This window comes from Chrysemys picta, chromosome 9 (assembly GCF_011386835.1).
Source record: "Chrysemys picta bellii isolate R12L10 chromosome 9, ASM1138683v2, whole genome shotgun sequence".
Lineage (NCBI taxonomy): Eukaryota > Metazoa > Chordata > Testudines > Emydidae > Chrysemys > Chrysemys picta.
The window spans coordinates 50,305,966-50,324,753 of record NC_088799.1 but is presented as its reverse complement, the minus strand read 5'-3'; the positions used below and the strand labels follow the sequence as shown (position 1 = coordinate 50,324,753).

At 49.3% G+C, this 18,788-nt stretch overlaps 1 protein-coding gene across 8 annotated transcripts in view; it reads left to right on the top strand.

Annotated features, from left to right (window-relative positions):
• Nucleotides 1–5,999: 5,999 nt before the first annotated feature.
• The window catches only part of ETV5 (ETS variant transcription factor 5), a 41,760-nt gene continuing 28,971 nt past the window's right edge, over nucleotides 6,000–18,788 (top strand). For 2 of the 8 annotated variants that reach the window (XM_065556199.1, XM_005308636.4), the window contains exons 1-5: nucleotides 6,000–6,131; nucleotides 8,360–8,508; nucleotides 8,652–8,736; nucleotides 8,856–8,903; nucleotides 9,000–9,050. In XM_065556199.1, coding sequence (XP_065412271.1) covers nucleotides 8,464–8,508; nucleotides 8,652–8,736; nucleotides 8,856–8,903; nucleotides 9,000–9,050 — 229 coding nt within the window. In that variant the 5' untranslated portion in view covers nucleotides 6,000–6,131; nucleotides 8,360–8,463. Of the gene's footprint in view, nucleotides 6,132–8,359; nucleotides 8,509–8,648; nucleotides 8,737–8,855; nucleotides 8,904–8,999; nucleotides 9,051–18,788 lie in introns of all 8 variants that reach the window. The other 6 variants (XM_042853458.2, XM_005308635.4, XM_065556203.1 and 3 more) reach the window with 4 other exon arrangements.

Sequence of the window (18,788 nt, the reverse complement as noted above, 5' to 3'; positions counted from 1 at the left end):
CTGCCCCATTCCTGACACTAGCAAAACAGCTCCGGGCCTTGTCCCTGAGATGCTTGGGCCAGCGGGTGGGGGGCCAAGGAAGGTTCACTGAATGAGGCTGAGGGGAGGGAACCTTGTAGCTGCTGCATCCCCTTTCATTGCAATGCTGCCTCCACAACCAGGCCAAGGGCCAGCCCCAAGACCAGCTTGTGGGTGATTACAGCACTAATGAGCACTGAGGGAAGACAAGGACTCTCAGCTGTCTAATCAGCTCTATCTTTAAACACTGGAGAGGAAGGGTCACATGGCATCAAGGACTCTTAAACAGCAGCCTCAGCACCAGGTAGGAACAGCTGTCCTCACTCTCTTTCACCCAGATGTGGCTCACTCTCCCCACACTTAAGCATACAAAGTACAGTTCTGCTGCCTTTCGGTCATACAAAAGGGATAACAATATTTCATTACCTCTGCATCCAAGACTTAAAGTGAATTTTAAACCAAAACAGGCAAATTGATCACCTTGACAAAGCAGGTGTGTCTGTTGTTAACCTTGGCAAAGTAGGTGTGTCTATGCAAATAAGGTCTGCTCCTGACCTCTCTTCCTCCAGTTCATTAATAGCTGGCAAGAGAGAACTCATTCAGACCACAGGCTTACATCTACTTCCAGATCAGTGAAGAAAATGTTGACTAGCGCTGAGCCTAGTACCAATCCCATCAGAACTCCACTAGAAATATCCCCAGTGAGAACTTCTTTTTGAGATCTGTCAGGAAGCCAGAGCTTAATCCATTTCACAGATGTTTTATTGACATTGTATAGTGCTAGTTTTTAATCAGAATGTCATGCAGTACTAAGTCAAACACCTTGAAAAAGTCCAAATATATTTCATCTGCACAATTATCTTTATCAACCAAATTTATAATCTCATTGAAAAGTGAAATTGGGTTTGTTTGACTAGACTTATTTTCCATAAAACCATGTTGGCTGGCATTAATTATAGTCTTATGCTTTAATTCTTTATTAATTGACTCTCATATCAGCTTTTCCATTATTTTGCCCAGGCCTGATGTCAGGCTAACTGGACTATTGGTACCCAAGTCATCCTACTTGCCCTTTTGGAATATTGGCACAACATTAGCACACTTGCAATCTTTTGGAATTTCTTCAATATGCCAAGATTTATTAAAAATTAACCTAAATGGACCAGAGATCTCCTAAACTAACTCTTTAAAGACTCTTGGTGCAAATTTTCTGGGCCTTATGATTTAAAAATATTTATCCCTAGTAGATGTTGTTTAATAGCCTCCTTAGTTACTAAGGGACTGTGATATGAATACATTATCCTGCTTCTTTCTAAATACAGAACAGAAATATTTATTGAACATTTGGCCTATATCACAGCATGATTATTTTACCACTCCATCTAGTAATGGACCTATACCATTGCTAGGCTTTCTTCTGTTCCTAATATACTTTAAAAACTCCTTTTTATTGTCCTTAGCCTAGTCAGCTATGGAATTTTCCTTATGTCTTTAGCTTCCCTTATCATTTTTCTACACTTCATAGAATCTAATTTATACACCAGTTGCTATAGAATATCAGAGTTGAAAGGGACCTCAGGAGGTCATTTAGTCCACCCCCCTGCTCAAAGCAGGGCTAATCCCCAGACAGTTTTTTACCCCAGTTCCCTAAATGGCCCCATCAAGGATTGGGCTCACAACCCTGGGTTTAGTAGGTCAATACTCAAATCACTGAGCTATCCCTCCCCCCTCTGCTTCTTGTTTTTTTATTTATGGATAAGGGCTGATGGAGAATGCCCATTGTGACCCCATGACTCCTTGTGCAATCTTCTTACAAGTCACTACCACAGAAACTCTCCTTTGTGCTTCCAGTGCCATGCCCCAGGGCAGGTGCTCACATGGTGGACTGCAGTCCATGTCTCCATCTCTGTGTTACTGGGAGTGCTCATCTACACACAGATCTTGGAGGGGCTGAAAAAGTGCCCTTTGGCTGCCAGAAAAAGTTTGGTTCAGGTCAATCAAAACATTCCCTGGACTGGACCATGCACTCGTAGCGCTGCCGGAGCACAGGCCAAATTGTAGGCCATCAAGGATTGGGCAGGGCACTGGGCAGCAGTCTAGAAATGTAGCCCTTTCCAGCTATGAGCCTGAGGGTGCAACCTGCCAGCTAGTGGATTTAAACACCCTATTTCTCTACTGAAATGAGGAGGGTGGGGGTTGTGCCAGGGCTAATTAGCGCAATTTGTTCTGACAGTGCAGTAGTGCTCAGCACCCTATTGTCTTTCCTTGTGCCCTACACAGTCAGAGCTGTGTTGCCCGCTCTGTCGCAGGCACTAACATGGGCAGAGAAGGGTATTGTGGAGCAGCACAGGCAAGGCCTGAAGGCGCCAAAGTGACACCCACTGCCAGGACTGTGCCAGTGATGCCATATGAGTCAGTGCCAGCTTCTGCATGGCTGGGCTGCTTCGGCTGAACATGGAGGGCAACCTCTGTAACCCTGGGGTCTGCTCCTGCTCATGGCGGCTGAATGAGAAGTAAGTGTGTGCACAAGACAGAGAGAGAGAGAGACATGACAGTGAACACGTACTAAGGTTTGGGCTCTCCTGGGCCCCTTGTGTGCCTTCTGTGTCAGTTTGTCTCCTCTAGCAGTGTGACCTACTAGCTTCCTTTGCTGTATTGCCCTGTCTTACAATGAGGCTTCTGTGACCGGCATCAGCACTTGTGGCCATCTTTGTGCATGGGCACATGTGCTGGCCTGTGAGCTCATCTAAAGAGGGGGACAATACCCTGGCAGAGTAGGCAATGTGTGTGTTGTGTGTGGGGGGGCTGCCTTCCTTTGAAAATATGTCTGGTATTCAGAGAGACAAGGTGGGTGCGGTAATGTCTTTTACTGGACCAACTTCTGCTGGTGACGGAGATCCCTGGTATTCAGGGCAGTGAGAAGAGGATGCACTTTCATCCCCCAGCTTCCCCATCCCACCAGCTTTGGGAATTCTGTCCTGGTCTCCACAGGCCTAGCCTGTGCAGTGCACACACATCCTTTCCAGGGCCAGACTAACTTTTTGTGGGCCGGCGCCAAACATATTTGTGGGGCCCCCTGGGGAATGATTGTAAAAGGGGTCGGAGGTAAAAGCGCAGTGGGGCAGGAGCTAGGCTTGGTCTCTGGAGCAAGGGAGGGTTCGGGGTAAACTGCAAGCGCAGCAGGGCTGGGGAGGGGGTAAACAGGATTCCCCCCGCCCCAGCCCACATAGAACGGGTACCTACCTGGTTCTAGCCCATTTTCTTTGTCTCTTTCTGCACTGAGCTGCCTCTCCTCCCACAGCAGCAGGACAGGTTCTCTTCCAGCCCTCTGGGGTGGGTGTTGGGAGTGGGAGGAGCGGAGGCTAATGTGGTTACTCCTATAACCGGACATTTAGTTTCCAGTCAGCACTGCTAACCGGACACTCAGGTCCTGTTTTCTATTGGAGTTTCCAGTCTAAAACTGGATACCTGGCAACAGGGCTGCCAGAAAAACCTGAGGGTGGGAGAGGGGCAAGCAATCATTTTTAAAAGTAAGAGGATAAGCCTTAGGGGGGGGGCAAGTAGTGGCTGGGCTAGGGAGTGGAGAGGAGCTAGTGGGCAGGGCCATGTCTGCCGTACTGCCCAGGTAGGTTGGAGACTGTGGGGATCAGCTGACAGAGTATCCAGGGCTGGTGCAAGGATATTTTGCACCCTAGGCGAAACTTCCACCTTGCACGCTCCCCCGCCCCGGAGCATCGCTTATTATAAATGTTCAAAAATGAATACAGTGGAGTCACATCTTACGCGGGGGTTAGGTTCTAAGGTCAGCGCGTAAGAGGAAAATCACATATAGTGAAAATTACCATAAATTACAGTATACACTGTCTACACTAGAACAGGGGTCCACAACCTACGGCACGCATGCTGATTTTTTTTTTAATGGCAGGCTGCGGGTCCCGGTCACCGCTGAGCCTGCTGTCGGCCTGGGGTTCTGTTCATTCAGCTGCCAGCCGGGGTCCCAGCCGGTGACTCCGCTCAGCCTCCTGCTGTTCACCCAGGGCGGCAGGAAGCTGAGCAGGGCCGGTGGCCAAGACCCCGGCTGGCAAGGGGCCGGCTGCCGGAACCCCAGATCATCAGCGGGCTGAGCTGGGCCAGTGGCCGAGACCCTGGCTGGCAAGGGGCCGGCAGCCGGAACCCCAAATCATCAGCGGGCTGAGCTGGGCCGGTGGCCGGTCTGGGGTTCCGTCCGCTGGCTCCTGCCGGCCAGGGTCCCAGCCGCCGGCCCCACTCAGCCTGCTCAGCCTCCTGCCAGCCCAGGGCCTGACCACTGGATCTGCTCAGCCTCCTGGCGGCCTGGGTGAACGGAACCCCCGGCCGGCAAACAGAACCCTGGGGGAATGGGGGAGCGGGGAGGGATAGCTCAGTGGTTTGAGCATTGGCCTCCTAAACCCAGGGTTGTGAGTTCAATCCTTGAGGGGGCCACCTAGGGATCTGGGGCAAAATCAGTACTTGGTCCTGCTAGTGAAGGCAGGGGGCTGGACTCAATGACCTTTCAAGGTCCCTTCCAGTTCTAGGCGATAGTATATCTCCATTAATTTTAATTTAATGGAACCCCCAGCCGGTGGACGGAACCCCGGGTGAACGGAACCCCAGGCCATTCACCCAGACTGGCAGGAGGCTGAGCAGAGCTGGCTCGGACCCCAGCGGGCTGAGCGGGGCTGGCAGCTGGGACCCCGGCCCACTGCTGGCCCTGTTCAGCCCACTGCCGGCTGAGTGAACAGAACCCCAGGTCAGCAGCAAGCTCAGTGGCAGCTGGGACCTGCCGCCTGCCATAAAAAAAAAAATCGGCTTGTGTGCCACCTTTGGCATGCATGCTGTAGGTTGAGGACCCCTGTTCTAGTGTATACTGTGTATACTGTACTTTATGGTAATTTTCACTATACGCGATTTTCCTCGTACGCGGTGACTTTAGAACCTAACCCCCGTGTAAGATGTGACTCCACTGTAGTGTAAAAAAAAATTGGGGGGCACTGCTTTTTGGCACCCCCAAATCTTGGTGCCCTAGGCAGTTGCCTAGTTCACCTAGTGGTTACACCAGCCCTGACAGTATCCCCAGCCCAGGTGACATGACAGCCAGTGGTGGATTTAGAGTTAGCCCAGGCAGAGCTCTGCTTCCCTTCACCCCCCAGGGTATTTTTAGTAAAAGTCAGGGACAGGTTGCAGGCTTCCAGGAATTTTTGTTTATTGCCTGGGACCTATCGCTGACTTTTACTAAAAATACCGTGACAGAATCTTAACCTTAATCATGACCAATCAATGTGATGGCACCAACCAACGAGCTTGTGAGCTGTTCTAAGGGGAGACCCAGTGGAGCAGCAGGCTGGCACTCTGTACCAGTCCCCTCAGTCACTGTAGCATTTGGGCACTCAGTAGCTGCTGGTCCTGATGGGTTGAGGGGGCACCTCCCGGGAGCCATGCAGTGCCTGTAGCCTGCAGGGAGGGAAAAGCCCCCGGCCGATGCGCACTGGGGCGTTCACTCTGAGGCCTAACGATACTCCAATTGGCATTGGCTCCGAAGCCCATTGGCTGCGGGGTTGCGCCTGTGCCCTGCCCAGCCCCAATAACGCCCCGGGGTGCCGTGGAGGCTGGGCAAGGGCGAGTGTCCCCTGCCCTGGGCACGCGACGCGCCGGCCTGGCACGGGGCGCCGCGCTCGCGGTGGGAGCCTGGCCGCTCGGCGAGGCGCTGTCTCTTTAAATCCTTCCCTCGCTCGACCTCCCCCTCAGGACGCGTTTTTTTATGAATGAAAAACGTCCTTGCAATCGTTGTGCAAATTAGGCTGTGCCGATTGGCTGCCACTCCCCGGAGAATAAATTATGTACATTAGCGCTAGGAGGAGGCGGGCACAGAACGCGCCGCTGGGCCACTAGGACCAATCAGAACGGGCGGCGCCGCAGGGACGCGCGCCATTGGGCGGCGGAAAGGGTAAACAAGCAGTGATTGACGGCTCCTGGAGAGGCTGTGGGCCAATGCGGACGGGTGGGCGGGCGGACTCGGGAGGCCGCTCGGCCTCTGGCAGCCCAAAGACTCCGGCTCCGAGCGACTCTGCGGCGGCTGCGAGGGGCTACGGGACCCGGTGAGTGCGGATCGGGGTGAGGCCGCAGCCTTCCTGGGGAAGGGGGCTGCGCGGCCGGGGAGCGCACGGGGCTCGGGCTGGCGCAAGAGGTGGTGGGCGCGCGGGTATGGGGGTGCAGGCGGGGAGGGACGCACGGAAATGGGGTGCAGGAGGGGGCGCACGGGGCTTGGGAAGGAGCGAGAGGGGTTTGGGGGTGTAGACGGGAAGCGCGAGGGGCGCGCGGGGCTTGGGGGAGTGTAAGTGGGGTGCGCGGGAATGGGGTGCAGGGGTGGGGTGCCCGTGCAGGTGACGGGCTTGGGGGACCAGGGGGTGGGAAGTGCATGCGGGGTCGCGCGGGGCTTGGAGGTGTGGGGGTGCAGGCGGTTGGAGCTGGGGGTACCTAGGGTGCGAGACATGAGTTTGGGGGTGCCAGGGGTATGCATGTTTGGGGTATAGGAGGGTGCGCAGGCGGTGTTAGTATCGCCGTGCAGGTGATGGATGTGAGGATCATGGGGTGCGGGGGACAGGCTTTGAGGTGCACAAGATGTTGGGGGCGGGAGCAGGTGGATGGGGCTGGAGTGTAGGGGCGCGCGACAGCCTGCTCTAGCTCAGGGCTGCCGGACGGAATGGCTAAGCTTGGCCGCGGCTGCTCGGAGTTCTACGAATGTGGGCGATTTGTGAATGAAGCATTAAGTTTCCCCTCAAACCGCGGGGGTGGGGGCTGTCTCTCCCGAGGCTGTGGGGGCGGGGGGCGCATCTGAAGGAGTTTCATGAATGGGGAAAGCTGGGAAGTGTGTGCCTTGTTTTGTGAATGGGGCCCTGCTCTGGGGATCCAGTTACACTCTACCTGCTGCTGCTCCCTCTTCCATTCATAAAGCTAAAGCCAGATTTGTGTTGTGGGGGAGGGGATGCTAATTTTATTGTTTGACTGTGTTAAAGCTTTCCTGGGGGCACAGGGAAAGGAACAGGCGAGGAAGTGGCTTAACTACAGGCCCAGTTAAATATATGTGGTCTAGAGCCCTCTAAAAATGTTGCTGTTATTGAAAAACTGGACCCAACCACTACTTGGGAAGGATTTTTGGACTCGGGCATCTCCTTTGCATTCTTTCCTGCACTGCTGAATGTTGGAGCAGGACTCTGACATTTTAAGAGCAGGCTTTAGTCTGTAACACACAATACTGCTTGGGTATGGAAGCTGGAAAGGTCCCTCCCCTCCTAGGTGTTATGAAACTTGTGGTGTGCATTTTTCCTCTTCATGCTAAATATTTAAATACCAAATTCCTTATTTCTGTTTATGGAGAGAAGAAGTAGAAGGCTTATATACTTATAGGCTTGGATGCTTTTTTAAAAAATCTACTGCAATTATAGCGGCACAACAATCCTGCACTCCATTTCACACCAAAACTACTCAATGTTTTAAAAAAGCAATGAAGTGAAAGTTGCTCTTTGATTAATTTACAACAGTCTGGCTTCTGGAATGGCAAGAGTTGCATCAACAGCACGGGGAAGTAGTGATTTTCCACTTCATGTAGACTTCACTGTCAACTAAACATATAGAAAACGTTTGCCTTTTGTTACTGGGTGTTTAACTTCTCAAACATATGACGGGCTTGGGAAGCCAACTGATTTTCTTAAAACAATGATTTTCATTATTTTAAAATGGCCCCTAGAGAAGTATTCTCTCTCTTTCCCTGGCAGTACCCAGAAGAGTTAAACTTTATTTTCTGTTGTCTTTAGATAGATTAGCTCTTTCATATTTGTTAAGTAAACTGGGACTTACTTTCCATGGACTTGTTGCTATTTATAGCTATCTTTTAGCCATGTAGAGAAAAAATATTTGTACTCTGGGCAATATGATCTCTCCCTTGTAATCCACGCCTTTGCCCATATGTTTGCTTTTAAGCAGTTGTAATCAATCATTAGTGATGTCACAGCAGTTTCCATGGTAACTCTGTGACATCACAAACTAAAGGTTATGACCTCTCTGTTCAAGCAAGAAGTTAGGTTATAGAGGAGAAACTTGTGAATGAAAATGATCAATCATAGCAAGTTAATTGGCAAGGGGAGAAAATATCAGAGAATAAATGGATTAGTCTTTAAACATAGTGTGTTTGGTGTGTGTTAATTGAGCCCAGCAGTTAATCTTTAAAGCTCGCAGGCAGTGTTCTTTCCATGCCATTAGAGAAGGGGGAAGTCTGTTCAGGCTTAAAGGCAGATCTTGATGCTTTGCGTCTTTTTTTGTTCCTTAGTGTTCAATCTGCCATAGTAGGTACTTTGAAGAAAACCCTCCTTCTCTGGAATTGGCTTCAATGCTGAAAACATTTAAGGGGATACTAAAGATATTGGAAGCACAATGGATGGCTTTTATGATCAGCAAGTCCCTTTCATGGTCCCAGGGGTAAGTCTTGTTTGTCTCTGCCTCCCAAGCACTTTTTGTTCTTCATCTCTTACCGTAAGATTTCTCTTCCTTTGTCTAGCGTGTGCTGTCTCTGGTAAGCTTGCTGTGTCCTTCATGGCAATATGTGGTCTCTCTTTCAGCAGTCTTGCACAGAGGAATGTCGAGGCCGGCCAGTGACTGACAGAAAAAGGAAGTTTTTGGACACTGACCTGGCACATGATTCCGAAGGTAGTTAAACTGAATCTTAATGAAGAGGGGGAAACTTAAGTTGTCACTACTACCTCTTTTCTCCATAAAAGTTGAACCTCTTTGTAACTGTTCTACATAATTCTTTTCTTCTGTTCCAGAACTGTTCCAGGATCTCAGCCAGCTTCAGGAGGCTTGGTTAGCTGAAGGCAAGTCTTCATCTCTGCCCCTTTTTTCTATCACATTTTCTAATGCACATGTATTTGGAGTGACTAAACTATTTTACAACCCCCTTTTTTTTCCAGCCCAAGTTCCTGATGACGAACAGTTTGTCCCAGATTTTCAGTCTGATAACTGTAAGTAACTCCATAGCTTATTGTATGTAAATGTAAATATAGCTGTTTTCTGCACTAACTCATGTAACTCATTAGGGTTAAGAAAAAGGTAGCATGCAGACTTGCATGGTTTTGGTTCCTCAAGATGAGGTTAGCCTATATTTCCAAGTATCCTGTCTTGACTAAATAGCTTTGTAAAGATATTTTACCATCTGTGAACTTGGATCTCTGGGATTCATTTGAACCCCCTCTGATTGATTGTCCATAATACAATAGCTTTTAAAATCAATTTGATAGGAACACAGGTGCAGTGCTACTTGGAGAGCTAACATCTCTCTGTGATGGCCTCGGAGCTTTTCTAGTTGTAGCCTAGTGAGGCTGTCAAGGGCAAAGCTGACTGGTGAAACTCGAGCTGTGCTGAGCAGCATCAGGGAGCATTAGTCACTGGCAAGCAGGCATGTTTAAGAGAAGATTGATGAAAATGCAGTCCCTTGTGAATTGCATCAGAAAGAGAATTGTTCCTTAGTCACAGTGATGATAGAAAACACCTGAGCCAGTTAGAGCTCCTATTTTTTTTCCCTTTTATATGCAGCAAGCTGCTTGTGTCTGTATGTTCTCCCTGTGTGTATTTTGGACTGACCATACTGGCGTTAGAGGCTAAATAAAAGCAGGATGTTCTTGGATTGTTAACTGCAAACATAAATACCAGCTTGGTCTTTATTAATAGGCCTTTGTACTAAGTCATACTGCTACAGAACGTAGAGGAAATCAAATTTAGCCTGCAGTGGAACAGATTCTTTGCTGAAACTTTGTCACAGCATGCAGCAGAGTATCTTATGCTACAGTAAATGCATGTTAATTATTGCTCTTTGATTATTTCTAAGCGAGTGGGATGCTTGCCATGAAACTGCTCCAGACAACCAACATGTTTTACTTTCTCTCTCTCTCTGCCTGGAGATAAAAGGCAGGCCTGGAGTCAGAAACACAAGTCTGTGTTGACATTCTAGCCCAGCCCTTCCAGTTCTTGCCTGGAGCAGTATAAACTGCAGTGTGTGTGGGAGGGTGACTCTTTTGGCAGAGGTTCTTTCAAATGCCTCTCGGCAGTCTTATTCCTATGTAACCTGAGGAGTTTAGAGAGAGCCGAAATGACCACTCCTGGTCACTGGGGTTTTCGGAGTGAGCCGAGAGACATAAGCTTTCGGGTTGAAGAGGCTTGTCTGTGGCTTGGGTGGCTAAAATGTGTTCTGCTGCTGCAGAAGATAACTTAACTGAAACAAGCTGAATAAAGAGGAGTTTGTGTTGAAATGAGGCTGTCCAGGTAACTTCAAATTGACATCTTGGTTTTATGGCATAGCAGCACTAAAAGAATTTGAATATTTTTTCCTTAGGCTAAGGCAGTTCATCCTCCTGCCCTTGAAACCTAGAGCACCTGATGCAAAGGGTAGAGGAGGAAGAAGTGGTGGAAGGCGGGGGGGGCTACACTATGTGCCATAATCTGTCCTGCCTGGGGAAACCCTGTGCCTGCTCAGAGCAGCTTGCTGCATTGGTGCCTAAACTTGAATTGAAGTGAGAGGTTTGGAGAAACCATGGAATTGCCTCCCACCTCCTTAAGAAGAGTCCTGCAAGTAGCAACCTGCGGGACCTGAGCCCGCGTTGGGGTTCTGCCAGGCTTTCTGCGGCCTGATGGGGAGGAGAAAATAGGGAGGGGGACACACAACCTGCAGAGGAAACAGTGAGTTGGGGGTGTGCTATCACACTGCTGGCAAGGCTGGTAGCAGCCAGTGCTGGCTTGTTGGCTTCCTTCTCTCTCTCTCTCTCTCTCTTCCCTCCCCCCCCCCCCCCCCCACCTGCTAGATGGGAGGGAGAAAACTGAACTCTTCCCGAAGGGAGCTGGCTGCGAATGAGGAGTATCTGGAACAGACTTGCACTTGCAACAAAAGGCTGTTTTGGGGCTAAAACCTTGATAGCTTTTTTTTTTTTTTTTAATGCCCTCACTGGCCTGTAAAGAGGAATACAAATATTGCGTATTGTAAAAGGTCATGGTGGAGCCTGGAATGCACCCGTGTGCAGCTTCCTCTGGGCGGGATGGCAGTCTTGCACTCCAGTAGCTTTTCTTTTATAAACGGAATGGTCAAGAAGTACTAAGGGGAGCATAAAGAACACTTGGATTTCAGTGCCTAGTCACGCCTGTGGATACAGACTGCTGCAAGAACACCATAGTCCATGTTTCCTATTGCACGTGCGGTCTTGGCATTGAACCCAGCTGCTGCACTATTTAAAGGGACACTGTCAACACAAGTGACACATTTGTCCTTATTTGCTATTGTTGAGATTGGGTGGGGGCCTTAATTTTGATTTTTTTGCTGTCCTTTGGAGATTTGACTGTGCTTTGTGTGTTTTGCTTCGTCCTGCTGTTATGCAATAACATAACATAATATTCACAAACCACTGTCGGTGGAGCTGACAAGCCGCACCACGAGAATGCTGGGTGTCTTTTCCGGTCCCGCAAATGCCTCTCTGGAGGACAAAGTGTGCCCATAGTGACCCTTCCTGTATGTAGTTCGTGGCAAATGTTCTGTCTGGCATTCTCGGGGCTGGGTAAAGTCAGTCTCATCAGCCGCACCTTGCCAGAAGTTTGACAATGCAGTGAAGGCTTCGGGAAGAAAAGCCGCTACCAGTTTTTGCTGTTAATTTCACAGTAACAGAGATGGTCTCATCAAACCCGTTCCTCTGAAGATTTTCTATAAGGTCATACTTAAGAGCAAACTGGAGTTTTATAATCTTCTGGGTGACAGGGTCACTTTATCATGTGTTGTATCTAGGCTTGGAAGGATTTCGTTTTTTAATTGGCAAATGTTGGTACACCTTGATTTTTTTTTTTTTTTCACCAAACACACAAGCAGACAAATATGTCCATTGATGATGATCAAAATTTACCAAGCGGCAAAGTAAGAAAACTGCTACTTGAGAACCCTAGAGTTCTTTAAGGGTATTGACGTTGTATATTTGACATCTGATGTGAACAGTTTGCGTTTTAACGGTTATGAGACTTTAATGACAGGAGACACAGATTCAAACAGTTAAATAATTAGTCTGACCCCCACCATAACTTCCAGCACCTGCAAACATTAAAAAAAATACTTAAAACCCATCATTTTGCACAACTTTGATAATTTAAACAATATATTGAAAAAATGTTTTAAAATGAACATTGATATTCTCTGTTGAAATAAATAAATATATTAAAAAATGGAATTCTGCCAAGCCTAGTTGTATCCTGTTATAATGTAGAGGAGAAATGATCCCCTGCTCTCCACAGGATAAGGGAGCCATGGACCTAAAGTTCCTCTCAGTCTCCAGCGTCAAAGGCTGAATTCCTGAACTGAGACCCTTTCCCAGTTGTAGCTGTAACATTCGTCTCCCAGAAGTGGCTGGGGATGGATGTGCGCACAGCCAGGGGTTCCAGTGCATGGTTGGAACAAAGGCGAGAGAGATGGGACCCTCTGTGACCTCTGGCCACTCATACCCATTCGACAGGTGGTTAGTCTGAGGCAGGCAAATATTTTAAGGCCCTATTCCTGCTGTGAGCTCTCTAATGGCCATTCCCTGTGTCGATTGCTACCTTCATTGATGCTCCACAGGGATCTGCTGCTGCAGGATCAGCGCCATGCTGTCTAACAGGCTGTTACATTTATGGTGTTGTTTAAAGCATCAGAGTTTGTTGTAAGCAAGGTTTTCCCTCGGGCCCCAGTAACACCTTAAGTCATTAAAGCAAATAAAGTCACATTGCTTTCGTTCAGAGGAGAGATGGTTTTGTGGTTAAAACCAAGAAAGCCAGGAGGCTGGTGTTCTGTTGCATGCTGTGCTATAGCTTTGCTGTGTGACCCCCATAGGCACGTTCCTGAATGGCAGCGCCCTGAGGATTAAATAAAGGTTGAACAGGCACAGAGCGGCGAAATGTGCGAACAAAACAAGTGAGCACCATGCTGCTGGATTCTCCAGAAATGCCCAAGTCTTGTGCTGTTTACTTGCATTTCTCTCAGCCTGGACAGCTGAAATCAGTAGAGTCAGCCAGTCCTATTATACGGTGGTCACTCCTTTAATATATTGGTTGCAAAAATGACAAAGAAGGTTCACTTGTTTATTGACCTTCTCAGAGCTTGATTCTACAGAACCTAGATCTGGGCAGATACTGGAGTCAACAGCATCCCTTCAAAGTCAGTACATGGTTGAAAGGGGTTAGGCATGTGTTACTGCTATGAAGGAGAGTAGAAGGATTTGAATCAGCAGGTGTCCTTGAACTTACTTGTGAATGGCTGTGGTCTGTTTTGTTTGCACAGGAGAATGCCTGTTCCTTCTTTCTCATCCCCTCTGGAGAGTCAGTAAAATGGAGAAAATAAAAGCTCTAGGTTGACATGAAAGGCTTCAATTAGAGCTTGAAAAGTGTCATTCTTCCCCCTCACCCCCCCTTGGACTTCTCAAAGAGACAAGATGGGATCAGCTCTAGGGATTGGGTTGGGATTCTTGCCCTGAATCTTTTATAGGCTTTATTTTAAGACCAGACGAGGTCCCTAAGATCTAGCCCCAGGGGTTCGTAACTTGAGGGTTGTGAGTAGTCCTAGGGTGTTGCTGCCACTCATCCTTTCTTTATGGGGCCCAAACCTTTTCTCCACGGTGCGGAAAAGGTTGAGAACCTCTGATCTAGTTGGACCTCCTGCAGAGACCAACTCAGGACATAGTTGGCAGACATCTGCTTTTTTCCTTTCCAACAGCGAATCAAATTCTTATCCGCTCGAGGATACTAGCTCACTGTGGTGAGCTAAGTAAGGGGCGATGGCGTTGGATGCTAGAATCCTTTTTTTAAATAACCTAAACTTAGCCTTGTGGAAAGATGCTGAAACTAAGTTTCTAGGATTGAGTATACAGGCAGGGAACATGAGTTTGATGGGTCAAATGGGGTGAAGTGGTATTTTCTGGTCTGACTCATAAAAAGCACTGTCAGGCTGATGGTGTGAAATGTAATAAATTGCTGTAGTGAAAGCCAGGCTGGGCAGACAGGTTCCCTTCAATGGTGGTAGGGTAGAGGGTCCGTCCTAGGCTAATGTGTTGGTGCTGCCCCCAGGCAAGAGCAGAACTTGGAAGCAGCAAATCGCTTACCTGGCCAGTTCAAACATGGAGCAGCTCTTGTGGGTTCCATCCTGCCAGTACCACATTCACGGCTGCATCTCATAATGGTATGGGGAGATGCATTCTCTAACCTTCTCTATAGTTAAACTAGTTACTTGCTTTTTTCAGCTTCTAATTCTAGTGGAGAGGAGTAGAATTGAGAGGGTGGAAGCCTGTTCGCGCGTGTGTGCTCCCTCACACGTGGCCTTTGAGACATCAGTGCTCCAGCCTTGCGCTGGCACAGCAAGCTTTTCCTAGGCAGTGCCCGGGGAAGCGGTGCTGGTGCCAATAATGGATTATGATCACTTTTGTTACTAGCTCACTGATGGTTCTCTTAATGGGGCCCCGCCCGCTGCTGTGTCCTCCCAGTGCGTAGGGGAAGTGAAGCACAGGATGGTTTGAAATGAACTGGCCGGCAGAAATACGCCTCATTCCAAGGCCAGCCGTGGGGGGTGTCATGGGTCCAGCTCTAATGCAGCCTAGGAGAGGCAATCAGAACAAGCATTCCCCTGCCATGTGCTTTAATCCCCCAAAGTAGCTGTTGAAGGTTATTTTTTCCACCTCTGGTACACGGAGGGAACTCTGCAGTTCATGCTCCTCTCCCCATTCCCTGGAACCTCGGTAATGCATCTATCCTCTGCTGGCCATGAGCATGCTCAGTCCCTTGTGAGGATCAGCAGTTCTCCAAGTTGATTGCAGCTCCCAGAAGCAAAGCAGGGCTGCTGAGGTGTGGCTGGGCAGATCTTCTTTCCTCCCAGTGAATAGGGGAAATAGGGATGGGTGGTCCCGGGGGGGTCCCAGAGTGGTCCACTGCCCAAGTCAGTGAGGGAAATCTCACCCAGACATTAGCACCCTGCAGTTCTGTTTTGAACAAAGGAGCCCAAGTTTAACTTCTTGCCCCCTCCTTTGGCCGAAAGGCGTTTCCGGCCCTCACCACAAGCTGAGTTGCACAATCAAGCGGGTTTGGAGTGAACGCTGCAAGAAGCCAAGTTCCCCAGCGCAGTGCAGGCCATTCCTGCAGTGTTTGAATTCCTTATGTAAACGTTGCGCACAGCGCAGGCTTCTCTGTGTGGACAGCTGGTCTCTGTTATGATCTTAAGTGTCGTTTCCCTTTTCTTGAATGGTAGCGCTGAGCGGGAGGGATTGTTTTTTGGTCTCTGAATGAATGGAGCGTTCCAAATTGGTTGTGAATGGAGGGCGGTGCCCGCTTGCAGACTTTTTCAATGAATAACCAGGACCCATTGTGCTGCTGGCGGAAAAACAACCCGCTCAAACAACACAGAGGCTGTTGGAGAGAAACATGCCTGTGATTGACAGCTGGAGCACCTCCAAAATATGTTTCCTTTTGCTTTCCCTGCTGCTCCACTGCTCAGCAAGGCCAGGCTTAATGGGTGTGATAGTCTTTCTCTCCAAGGGAGGGAATTAACACTAGACATGCTGAAGGGCAGCCTGAATGTACTTGGGAAGTGTAGCTGCCGCTTAATGAGAGGGGGGGGGGGGCCCAGTAAACCTACCATGCGTTGCCGAATGCCTCTGCCTTCACTAAAGCAAGGATTGATCAAGAGAGTAATTACTCTTCCCTGCCCCAGCAAATGGCACAGTTGTGAGTGCCCGTCTCTGCATGTCTCCTGAAGGAGAAAGACTGACCAATGGAAGCAGGGCCGGCTCTAACTTTTTTTGCTGCCCCAAGCAGCGGAAAAAAGCGCCGCCCCGCCGAGCCCCCCTCCCCCACCAGCCGAGCGCCGCCGGAGCGCCCCCCCCTCCCCGCGGAATGCCGCGCCGCACTGCCCCCCACCACCCCAAGATTGGCCGCCCCTTACCAGGTGCCACCCCAAGCATGTGCTTGGTTGCCTGGTGCCTGGAGCCGGCCCTGAATGGAAGGCCAGGTCTACACGCCATAAAGGATTCTGCGGCGCCCTCTGATCTCAGGCAATTTTTTTTTTTTTTTTTTTTTTAAATCTAGTGATGACCAACTTAATTAGATGAGCCTAGAGCCGAGCTGCCTCGTCTCCATTCCTGGTTGGAGAGAGAACTGGGGAGTGACTTGGCTATGAAGCCTCTCTCAGGAGTTTTCCTAGTCCCTTAGTCCCAGCTGAGCAATGGGGGGGTTCCATGCTGGGGGCTTTAGCCCTGGGGGCATTTGGGGAGCAGCTAACTAGCCGGGAAGGCTGGGAGCACTTAGTTCAGGGCTGGTGTCTCCGAATGTATGGGGGATGTATTCAGACTGTGTAGAGGTAATACTCCACTTCTGATTAAGCCTGGCTGTATTGTTCAGTCACTACTGGGTAAAGAACTCTGATGTCCTCCCTTGCCTAGAGTGGCTAACTTCACTTTTAGTATTTCCGTAAACCCATCTGCAAGTTCAAACGGCCAGTAGGATGGGCATTTGAATTTGTCACACGACTGCTTGTGCAAGCAGAGGCAGTGTTACTGCCAGTGCTGAGTTACGTGTGCCTCCGGGCTCTTTGACCCACAGGGCCCTCTCCCAAAGGAGCAGTAACTAACGCAAGGCTCTAATTATTGGCTTCATACAATAACGAACACTGCCTAATTTCTCATGCATTTAACCCTCCATGTGCTGCCTCTCTTCCCCCAACCATCCAAACTGCTTCATTCCACACCCCAGAATTCAATACCCAGCCCAGCGTCTTCCAGCTGCGCCGGTGCTAAGCCAGCCAGGAACAGCTTTGTATGGGTTGCGGGGACAGCTTTGCTTCTTCAGGGCAGTGGACCGGGCTGGCCTGTGTCCACCACCAGCAGGATCCTTGGGGTCCTCTTTTGCAGGAGCCATTAAGCCTCAGAGAGGTGGAACTTTTGCAGGTCCCTTTCTTTTGGCCAGTGGCGATAGCTCCATGAAGAAGGTGGAGACTGTTTAGGTGCACGCTGGTATCTCACTGCAATGCTAGTTGTCTAACTCGGAGCTGGTGTTATTTCAGTAGTGAGAAAGGGGATCCTGCATTCCGGCTCTTAGCTTTTGAAGTAAGCAGATCAAAGCAGAGTTACTGAGTGAGATGCGCCCCTCCCCCCCAGCAGACCATACCCCAACCAAAACAGAGTATATACAGCAGCTGACAAACTTCAGCTTCAAAGTACAGTGGGGAGGAAAAATCCTGTAAAAATAATTGGATTAGCCCCAACTTTTTATGCCACTTCTCTGGCTACCAGAGTTGGAACAGAATGAAGCGCATCTTGACCCACACAGAAGACACTAGCCTGCTAATAATATTTCCTTTGGCTCCTACTATAGAGGCAACATCTCTAAAATACCTAGCAGAAAATATAACTACTGAGAATAAACCAGATTTCAGATCATAGAATCACAGAAGATTAGAGTTGGAAGAGACCTCAGGAGGTCATCTAGTCCAACCCCCTGCTCAAAGCAGGACCAACCCCAACTAAATCATCCCAGCCAGGGCTTTGTCAAGCTGGGCCTTAAAAACCTCTTAGGATGGCGATTCCACCACCTCCCTAGGTAACCCATTCCAATGCTTCATCACCCTCCTAGTGAAATAGTGTTTCCTAATATCCAACCTAGACCTCCCCCACTGCAACTTGAGACCATTGCTCCTTGTTCTGTCATCTGCCACCACTGAGAACAGCCTAGCTCCATCCTCTTTGGAACCCCCTTTCAGGTAGTTGAAGGCTACCATCAAATGGGCACTAACTTCTCCCCTGAGCTATCTGAAACCAAGCTGTGAGTGGTTCCTGACCCTGTTTGACAGCTGGCTCCCCAACCGCCAGGGTGGAACTGCACATGGCTGGGTCTGCCTCACTGGACCTTCAGAGCCACAGCCCTGTTAAGCCTGATCAATGCTAAAATAGCTGCAACTTCAGCAAACAAGAAAGGTTAAATATATGGGGCTGCCTGTCTGCAAAACCCCAAGGTGCTGTTCTGTTGAGCCTTGTGGAAGCAGGTTCCAAAACCAGATGACTCTTAAGGCTTTGATAACCCATAATTTGAAGCTTTATATTCTGGGCTTTCTACAGCCATGGACTCTGCCTTCTGCATTGTGCTCTGTAGCAAACCACTGTCTCCCGGTCCAGTGGTGTCGGAAGGGAGAGCAGATTGACTAGCATGCTGCCAAAGGGCAGGGAGTGCTCCAGAGACCAGAGCTCCACTGACAATATCTGAGCAGGGGAATTCCCTTTCCCAGGAGCTCAGTGGACATGGTAATGGTGTAGCAAAACCCAGGGGACCTCACTGAATCAGACGGGAGCCACCCATGTCTGTGCTGCGTCAAAACTTGCAGTTGCCCCAAGTTTTGAGCAGGTCTGTCCTTGTAAAACACATGGGTCCTTCTTGCTTGCTTATCTTCAGTTTCCAAAGTATTCGTCCACAATTGCAGAAGGAGCCAATCTGCTGGTGGGTTTGCTTGTGTGTTTCTCTCGTGGAAGGCTTCTGGGGATGTGCGTGTGAACCGGTCACTCATGGAGGAAAAGCTTCCTCCTGTAAAATCTGCTCAAGAAGCTGGGCTCTCTAGCTTGGTTTGCAGCTGGCTCTTGGGAGGAAGTGTTGTACTCCAGGCAAAGCTGCCTAGTAAAAAGTGTTTTCCATATTCTTGACCTCAGTTCAGGGGTGAGTCTTCCTGTTCT